The 10,340-nt window shown below is 28.9% G+C and overlaps 1 protein-coding gene across 1 annotated transcript; it reads left to right on the forward strand.

The window, feature by feature from the left end:
• The first annotated feature begins 2,585 nt into the window (after positions 1-2,585).
• On the forward strand, positions 2,586-3,209 carry LOC105139057 (uncharacterized). Its single transcript, XM_011045357.1, has one exon. It carries the CDS (start codon positions 2,586-2,588, stop codon positions 3,207-3,209), a length of 624 nt encoding a protein of 207 aa, XP_011043659.1.
• The last annotated feature ends 7,131 nt before the right edge of the window (positions 3,210-10,340 follow it).

The following is a 10,340-nucleotide window of genomic DNA, read 5'->3' on the forward strand; positions in this document are numbered from 1 at the left end:
TGAAGATGTTGTTGATTCGATCACGAAGAGTATTGAAAACCTTGGAAGAAATCTTGATGCCTGCAATCAATAATTACAGTACAGCTTAATTTCATCTGGAATAACAATATTTTGTTAATTCTTTAGCTCACACCAGAGCCTAAGAATCATGATCATTTTTTTGCATACTATTAATCAAGTTCTTTGGAGAATCATATCCGCCATGGTGAAGTATCTCATCAAAGAGAATGTTGAGATGCGTGCACGTAGCAAATGAATTTAAAATAAGATTTATTTGAAATGGAAACATGATTTGGTGGCTTATAAATGGTTTAATAAGAGCATTAGTCACTGTTTTATGATTATGAAACCAACGGGACAGCTAGACTGGCCTCGCAGCAGAGGAAGTAAGATGATAAATAAAGGATAATTCTCTGTTCATGAGGAATCAACATCAGGTGAATGGGAGATGGATAATCCTAATGCAAAGGGAGGCTAGAAAATGAGGCAAGGTGAGAACAATTATGATCATGAAATACCAAATCTCCAGGCCGTATAAATTCCCAAATCTCCTCGAAGGCTACCGTCTGTCCTAGCACCAACCAACTGCATAAGCTACCCAGACCAAAGCAATGACCAAACCTGAGATTTCATAAGCAATGGCAGCACCGGCCAAACCACGCATGAATACATAGATGAAGAGATAAAGCACTCAAAGGTGCGTGATCGAAGCTGCGAAACTCTAGCCTTGCTTTGTGCCTGAAAGAACTTTGGAGTAGGGAAATTGATGGCTAATGACAGCGTTTGAGGAATAACTTGAATAGAAAATTTTCCAGCAAAAGAAGACTGCGTATCTGATGGATAAAGCAATAGAAGAAAACACCCTGAAGAATAGGTAACGAAAACAGGAAACTCGAGATTCTCCTGCAAAACATACGTGGGCACCTTATCGATAAAGCAACACCAGAAAATAAGCAATGCTAAGAAGAAGAGATCGGGAGCAAAGGAAGAGTGCATACCTTATCGATTAAGCAACACCGGAAAATAGCTTGAAAAACAGGTCATCTACGTAGACTACTTGAGCTCCCCCTCTTACGAAAAACACATATGCAGAAGAAAAGATGCAGAACAAACAAAACCCCCCTTGGAAAGGAAGATTAAATGTTGAAAAAAGAGAGGGGGGGGGGGGACCTGCTTACCATGATCGAATAAGTTGAAACTTCCCTTGACTGCAAGGGATGTAGAAGCCAAGAAAAAGATTCTTGTGAGCTTGTTTTTAAAAGGCTGGGAAGAAATAATAGAGCATTGATGGAAATGAAATGGTATTTTGGCAGAGAGAGACCTTTCAAGAGCAAGCTTATGCCAGAAATGAAATAATAGAGCAAACTTTTGTACATTGGCTATTAAGGAACTGGAATTTTGGATGATGCCAGAAAAGGCAAAAACTTCTTTGACAACTTTTCCTTCACCAACTGGCAGAATCTACAATGACAGTCCTGCTGCTAGAGTTCTCCTGGAACGTGGGGTGATTTGGAGGAGGAAGAAGAGTAAAAGGAGGAGGAGAACGAGGGACAAGATGGAAGATCGACTACCAAGGACAAATTAAGAGCATAATATTTAAGGCAGACAATGATGAATAGTGCTACCTCTCCGAGAGAGATTCAGAGAATAGCTTTTTTTCAACATAAAACATATTAAGTAAAAATATAAACATTCCTCGGTTTTTAACATATTTTTCAATTTAATAAACTTTTTTTTTTCAAAACAAAATCACCATTTTCTTTTACAAATTCCAAATGATTTATCTTTATCTTCAAAATCTGATTAAAAAAACTTCATTTTTAAAATAATTAACTTTCTACTCTTACCCTGTCCTCTCAGCTGGTAGTTAATTTCTTATTGTTATTAGTTTCTTTATGACCTGTTTATACCTCATTAAGCAACAAAGTATTCAACATCATATTCTATAATCAAATATATTAACTCAATACAAAATATTGAGAATTTCATAAAAAACAATCCAACCCCAACTATAAACTTGATTTTAATCTAAACTAAATTAAAAAAAATCAATTAAGAATTAAACCGATATCAATCCAGCAAATTAAGCTATAAACTTGTAATCTCTGTTAATCTGTTTTAAAAAAATTCTTCAAAACATTATATTTTTAACTTTTTTTTAAAAAAAAAAAATTGATTTAGATCATTCTGTATTAACTAGCCTAACATTATTCAGGTTTATTAACTTTGGGCAGGAGTGGTCAAATTAGTAGGTTGTAATTTTAAGGAAACCCCTCAACAATAAATTTTTTTACCAACTCATTCATTGTAACTGCTTCTCTTAACTTCTTTGACAACAGTTATGAAAAGGTTTGAATACTTGAAAAAAAGAAGAAATTATCCCATCAACCTTGTACATAAGCTAGCTAAATTATTCTGGCTAACAACAAACTGGAAAACCACCTCCTAAAATTTTGTGTTTCTATCTGTCTTCATGCGAATTAAAACCATCTCGTTAACACAATAAATCCCTCAATTCCCCACGGAACTCAGTGCTGATCAAACAATTCAGAAAGAGTGAGGGAAATTGGAGGTGAATTTAGGCCATGGATATTAAGGTATTGGTGCAAGAAGGAGCAGAAATTGCACAACCCTTTTTAGAAAATGTACTGCAAAAACCAGAGAAAACACCAGGGCAAAAGGCCATAAGGAAGACATTCAAAGGCACAGCGCATTTAGCCAGGCTTCTCCCCACGGGTTCAGTCCTCACATTCCAGATTCTATCTCCAATCTTAACACATGAAGGCCAATGTCGCTCCGTTACGAGCCAAACTTTGACATCAGGTCTTTTAGCCGTGTGTGGCCTAGCTTGCTTTCTCTTATGCTTCACCGATAGCTTCAGGGACGCAAGAGGCAAGGTCCGGTATGGAATGGTGACTTTCAAAGGCTTGTGGATTATTGATGCAACGGTGGAACTTTCGCCGGAAGAGGCCGCTAAATACAAGCTGAAGTTCATTGATGTCTTGCATGCCTTCATGTCTATCTTGGTTTTTGCTGCAGTTTCATTGTTTGACAAGAATGTTGTCAAGTGCTTCTTTCCAGCGCCAACAGATGAGGCGAAGGACCTTCTCATTGTTGTGCCTGCTACCATTGGCGTCCTCTGCAGCATCTTGTTTCTTGCATTCCCTAGCAAACGCCATGGAATTGGCTTCCCTCTGTCGCGTAATTAGCACTTCCTTTCTCTTCATTTGTTTTCAGGATTCCCATGAAAAATTTAATGTGAGTCTTGTTCTAAGCAGATTCAAAGAAATTTAAGATACCATTTACATTAATTAACCAACAATATCTTGAAAAACTGGCTCAGAGTTCCATAAGATATAATACATCCATTATGCCTTGGAAAGAGTAAAATCAGGCCTCTCATTCTGCAGAAGGCGTGTTCTTCCAAGTTTTTACCAATGGTGAAAGAGAAAAGGTGAAAAAATTGGACATGTAAAGCACCTTCGTTTTCCTTTGTAATTAAAGACTGCAATTAATTTCTTGTCTCCATCAAAATTAAGTCCATGCTCTTCGAGATTTCCATGTATTATAATGCAATTGAAAATGATAATTTGAGTGGGTTGTATCCCGATCGGATGCAATAAACAAATCTATTATTTTCATCATCCAGTTGATCTAGCTACATGGTATCCCACCAAAAAATTTGAAGATCTCAGGATGGGTATTAATGGAACTTTTCAGGGTTTTGTGTTTAAACAAGGCTCAAACTTCATTGTGAGTAACAAACCTAAAATTTACGCAAGGTATCCCTTGCACAGGGTCAATTAAAAAAATAACAACAAAAATAAACAAAAATAAAGCAAACCAAATTCTGATGAGATCGGGTATACAAAATCAACCTAATATTAAAGATGTAATATTGGAGGATAAGTAAAAAATATTAATTTAGAAAATTAATAAACAACAAAAATAAACAAAAATAAAGCAAACTAAATTCTGATGAGATCGGGCATAAAAAATCAATCTAATATTAAAGATGTAATATTAGAGGACAAGTAAAAAATATTAATTTAGAAAATTTATCAAAATAAATTTAACAAAAAATAATAAAAAAAATTCAAGAAAATCCAGATCATTTTTAAAAATGCACAAAAATATATATATATAGAAGGCAAACAAAGACAAATGAAGTCTAATTCCTAATAATATAAATATTGAATAATGAAATTAAAAAAATATTAATTTTAAAAAATAAACTGAATAAACTTGAACAAATAATTTAAACCCATGTTAAGATCTCAAACTCACATTTCATTCAATTATAGACTTAAATTAAATCAAAAAATTCAATTTTCAGTCAAATTAATATTAATTGACTAAAATAAATATAACAAAGAATAATAAATAAAAAGAACTGAGAAAACTTGGATCATTTTCAAAATTGATAAAAATTTCTACATAAAGTAAATAAAAGTAACTAGTCTAGTATCCAATTGTATAAATTTTAAAGAATAAAACTAAAATTCATGAAATCATAAACTTACTCAATTAAGAAATTCAATTTCCAACCAATCTAATATCGAATGATAAAATAAAAATAAATATCAATTTAAAAAATTTGTCAAAACAAAAAAACAATAAAAAAAAAAAAAAAGAATCAAATTTGGTAAAAAAAACTTAAGATGATAAAATTTAAAAACTTTATCTCAAATAAAACAAATAACAATTAAAAGAATAAGAATTAAATTTAAAAAATTAAAGGGAATGAAATTCAAAAGAAATTCTAATTTTATAAATTATTTAAAAAATATATATTTAAAATATTGAATGATAGAATCAATACTAATTTTATAAATTATTTAAAAAAAATATATTTAAAATATTAAATGATAGAATCAAGAAAAAAAACCAATTTAAAGAATTTGTCAAAACAAAACAATAAAAAACAATAAACGAAAAGAGTTAAAATAACCAAAATCATTTCTAAAACTAGTAAAAAATTCAACATGGAGCAAATAAAAAAAATATAACCTAACTTATAATTGAATAAATATTAAAAGATATTAAAAAAATAGCAGAATGAAGTAATTATTTTACATTACACGACAGAAATAAGAGTATATATTAATTTTACAACTTGCATCACATCGCATATATTTATAGCAATTTGCAATTACATTATGAATTTTAATAAAGGAAATGCATGCATGCATGGTCCTTGCATATAACACAAGAATGCAAGCTTCCAAGTATGATCATAAGAAAGAAATTGAGAACTGAGAGATGGAAAGCAAGGAGCAGGCCAGTTTGCTTCTAATGGAGATGGGATTACTAATGATGTGGAGAAGAGTTCCCTTTCAAATACCATGAGATTACTACCAATCTCGAGGGTTAGAAGATTTATTTTTTAAATATTTAATACAAATTTATTCTTGTTAATACAAATTTATTTCCTATCTGCTACCCTTCTTGTCTATTTTATTTTCAAACAAGTGATCTAAGTGTCCAAATTCCTGATATACATGACGGGACCTCAGGCAAGCCATGAGCTCAGGCAAAGCTATGGATGTGATGCTTCAAATCTAGGCTGCTGGCCGTGTGTGGCATGACTTATATGGTATTTTAAACCTATCAATTATGACTTCTAAAGAGTAAAATTATAAAATCTCCATGATTATTGGGCCAACCCACAAATTAATCCCAAAAAAAAAACCTGGGTAACTAGTTTAGCTTATGAGTCATTGAAGCAATTTGAGGGACTATTTTATTAAAATATAAATATTTTGTATTTTAGTTTTTAATGTTGATTCAATCAAGTTTAAATTAGGCTTGAATATATTAATTAACTCATTAAAATTTGATCAAATTGATTAATTTTAGTCACATCAATATTTTTTAAATTTGATTAAAAATTTAATTTAAACCAAACTCCAAACATTGACTCATCACCCTGCAAGATTGAACAACAACTATGATAAGATGATAGAATCTTCAATTTGTTTAGTTTCTTAATATCATCTTAATTTCAAATTTAAGCTAAGCTAGCTAGTAATTTTGGAAAGTTGGTCTTAAAAAAAAAACTGGTATAATTATTTTGAATTGGACATACCTAAAAGAATTTTTTATTATTTTGAATTGGACATACCTAAAAGATTTGTTTTTTGTTTCATAATGAACCCCCCAATATTTAATTCCTAATTGAATAAAATATCTACAAACTATAAGGGCTTGAATCGAACTCTCTAAAGACTACAGGGACGAAACCAAAACCTTGCCGTTCTCCTTCGTTCTTAGATCTCCAGCGGGTTGAATAAGCAAAACATGAACCTCTCAGTAGCATAAGGTGCAGGTATGGGGGAAGTAAATATATGTGGTCCTGTTGGAGTCTCTTTTGTACTCGAGAGACCCAATATTACGTAATTAAACTGAAAGTTCTGACATGAGTCAGCCATGAATTTCATTGCTCTGCTAACAAAATAATGATCTTTGTTAATATATATACTCTGTGGATATGAATAAACATTCATGGACTCAAAAGAGTGTTTGTTTATGAATAAACTTCACGAAAATCATATAATACATGTTTTTTTACTATTTAATGAGGTGTATTATGCAGGGCATCTCTTAAACAAATACATTTGTAACGTTTGAATAAAAAATATATATATATATAGTATATATTGCAAAAATTAAATAAAAAAGGAACTCATGCAACATACTTTTATGCTTGGTTACAATTAAAAATATATTAAACTAATATTTTTTATGTTTTTTATTATTAACTTTTCATAATCTTTAAAACAAAATATTTAAAAATATTAATTTTGTTACATTAAAATTTAAAAACTTTTGAAAAAGAGAATAGTGAAACAATTGTATGTTTTTGTTAAAGAATTATTTAAACTTGATAGCGTAAATTATTAGATGAAATATTAATATATAATTTATATTATTTTTTTAAATGAAAACTTTTTAAATTTAAAACTTAAACTCATAATCTCTTAATAATTAAAACTTTAATACTATATCAAAAAATTATTTAAATTCAATAACTTCAGTTGCTAGATAAAATCATCTCAAGTATAATTCATATTATTTTTAAAAGGCACAAATTTTTTTCAATTGCTTACAATATTAATTATATTTTCAAATCTTGATCCCATTTGAGGAGAGAGAAAAACACATGACAAATCCTATTATGTTAATATTGTTTTGACTTATGAAACACACACTTAAACTCTTATAAATTAATATTTGTAGGATCATAAATTTATCATTTCATATTTGAGCTAGTAATTAACTACAAAAAATAAAGAAAGGATAAATTTATAAATTTTCATCCCAATCAATATGGAAAATTTATCTATTTATTTTACTTAAACAACCTTTAATATTATGAACAAAAGGAAAAACAAATTTTTTTTTTGAATTTTTCCGTGTGTGTTTATATAAGATCATTTTAATCTAAAAATTTAAATTGTTAAGAAATCTTCTAAGATATGATTTATATTATTTTCTAATATAATCTCTTTTAAGTGTAAGTTTTTTTGAACTTTAAATTTATGTAGACTCATATTATCTCATTTTTTTTTGTAATAAATAAAAATAATAAAATTTAAACTCGTAATTTTTTAATTTTTAAAGTTTTGATATTATATTAAAAAATTATTTTAATTTAATAATTTTAAATTATTAAATTAAATTTTATAATATAATTTATATTATTTTTTAAAAACATCCAAGCAAACGGAGAAAGAAAAGTCTTCCACGTTTTTATTTTATTTCAAAGCCTTATTTTGAATTTAAAAACTATGAACAACACGTAAAAACTATAAACAACACGTTATGACGTGAAAAGAGTAATCCTTACAAGTCTTTGTTTGATTTGATAGTTGACTAGGAATTCTAGAGCTTGCATGATAATAGCTTAAAAATTACTTTAATATATATATTTTTATTTTTCTAAATATTTCTTAAATTACTTGTTACTTAAAGAAAATTAAATTGATACCTTTTAAGACGTTTTTCATTATTTTGATGTATTTATTCTATTAAATATTAAAAATTCTAAAAAAATGATTTTAATATAATTTTAATTAAAATTTTTTTAATAAAACAAACAAGAACACAATACTAAATTTATTTTTATCCACGATAAATTATCGTAGTAGCTTCCACCAAAAACAAATTAAATTACTGAAGAGAATCCAACCCTCTTGGTGAAATTTGCCCATGATGCTATTAAAACAACTTTGAAAGTGGAGAAAAATAATTAAAGAAGCTTTGACATTAATGGAGGTTACTTTTCTTGCATTAAAAAATCTCAACAGTCCACACCTAAACAGAAGAAATTGAAGAAAAATAAAAAATAAAAAAAGCAACCGAAGCTCCATGGCTCCTGAAGTAGGCAAAAAGCTGGCCTACCATTTTCACCCATTGATTAAGTATTCAAATCTCCCATACAAGAAAGTCCTGCCATTAAGCGTTGACCTAGAAAATCCTGTAAGAAAATCTCATGGCAGTCATGGGCGTTGAGGTAGTCTGGATTGGAAAAGTGCAAGACTCGGCTTATTCAAGATCCACCAGCTATTTTTTATTTATTTATATGGATATAGTTTTCGAATACCTAAGGCTAATTTTATAACTTATTAAATATTTTATAAATATAATGAACATATAAAATATCAAAAAATAAAAAAATAAAAAAGCAACCGCAGCTCCATGGCTCCTGAAGTAGGCATAAAGTTGGCCTACCATTTTCACCCATTAATTAAGTATTCAAATCTCCCATACAAGAAAGTCCTGCCATTAAGAGTTGACCTAGAAAATCCTGTAAGAAAATCTAATGGCAGTCATGGGCGTTGAGGTAGTCTGGATTGGAAAAGTGCAAGACTTAGGCTTATTCAAGATCCACCAGCTATATAAAATGATAAATTTAATCTTAAAAAAAAATATAAATCTCTAATCAAACAAAAAATAAGAAAGAAAAAGACTTGCACATTTAAAAGTTAAGAAATTCTTACTGTAAAAACAAAAAAAAAATTAAGAAATTCTTGCCTCCATCCAAACTTTACTTGACCGATTCATGACATGATTTGAAAATCAAGTAATAAATCTTATATATTAATTAGAATTAATTAAGATAATATTATTTTATTTGTTAATATAAAATTAGGTTTTGATAAAATCAATTAAATTATACCAAGTTAACCATTATTCTACTTTAAAAAAAATTAACTCCAGGTAAAATTCACATCAACGTTAGTTGGTTCGGAGACCCTAATAATAAAAACAAGAAAGAAATATGACGTGGGGTCCAATGTTCAATTTTATGTAATGAAAGGTAGGTCCATTTCAAGGAAGAGAATGCACTAACCCACTCGTTCTTTCAAGCACGTTAAATGAAATCTCTTAAAAGTTGCATGAGAAAGCATGGCTTTGTCGTGCCCTAACCCTAATTTTAGTTCTTTGATTGTTGTTTATTTAGATATAAAAGGTTGGCTTTTGGTTAGGAGAAAATTGTGTAGCTTAGTTCAATCTTAAATAGCTTTTTATTAGAAAATCCTACAAAAACTCTGTTAAATCATAATTTTAGAGTAAAAGAATTATAAGTTATATTTTACAATAAAAATAAAAACCAATATTCGCCGCACACATAAATTATCATTGCAAAGATTCATGGAATGTAAGATTAGTATAATATCAAGTGAGTTTCTCAATATTTATTATCCACAGTAGTTATAGTTAATAGTTATAGTTTATTTTTTATTTTTAAAATTAACATGAGTATTTCAATTAATCTATATCGATAACCTTATAAATATTGAACTTAATGACTATATAAATTTTTAATATTTTTGAAACTTGTAAAATTTAAATTATTAATTTACAGGGAACAAATCTAAGATCTAATCGATTAATCTACGTTCCTCAACCTTTATTTTATTTGTTTTTGACTTTATTACTTGCTATTTTGGAATATTAAAAAAAAAATTATACTTTAGTATAAATATGAACAATCTATCTAATATTTAATTAAAATAATTCATGTTGAGAGGGTTAAACCGAATTAATTTTATTTTATTTATGAAATATCATTGTCTTGACATAGAATTTTTTTAAAAATCAACAAGTTTTAATTTGACATTACTTTCAATAGATGAAGTCATGGATAGACTTGATTTTTTATTAGATCAGGCAGGTAAACTTCTCATCTTATTTTTTATTCAACCCCACGTCTTGAGGTGGCCGGTTCTCAAACCCTAGACTGATTTAGCGGTGGATCTAGGTTTTATAACCGCCCAAGAGAGTGAAATTATAATCTCAGCAAAGCGTAACTTGCACGCACTCCGGAGGGTGGA

The sequence above is a fragment of the Populus euphratica genome, unplaced genomic scaffold (assembly GCF_000495115.2).
Source record: "Populus euphratica unplaced genomic scaffold, PopEup_1.0 scaffold226.1, whole genome shotgun sequence".
NCBI lineage: Eukaryota > Viridiplantae > Streptophyta > Magnoliopsida > Malpighiales > Salicaceae > Populus > Populus euphratica.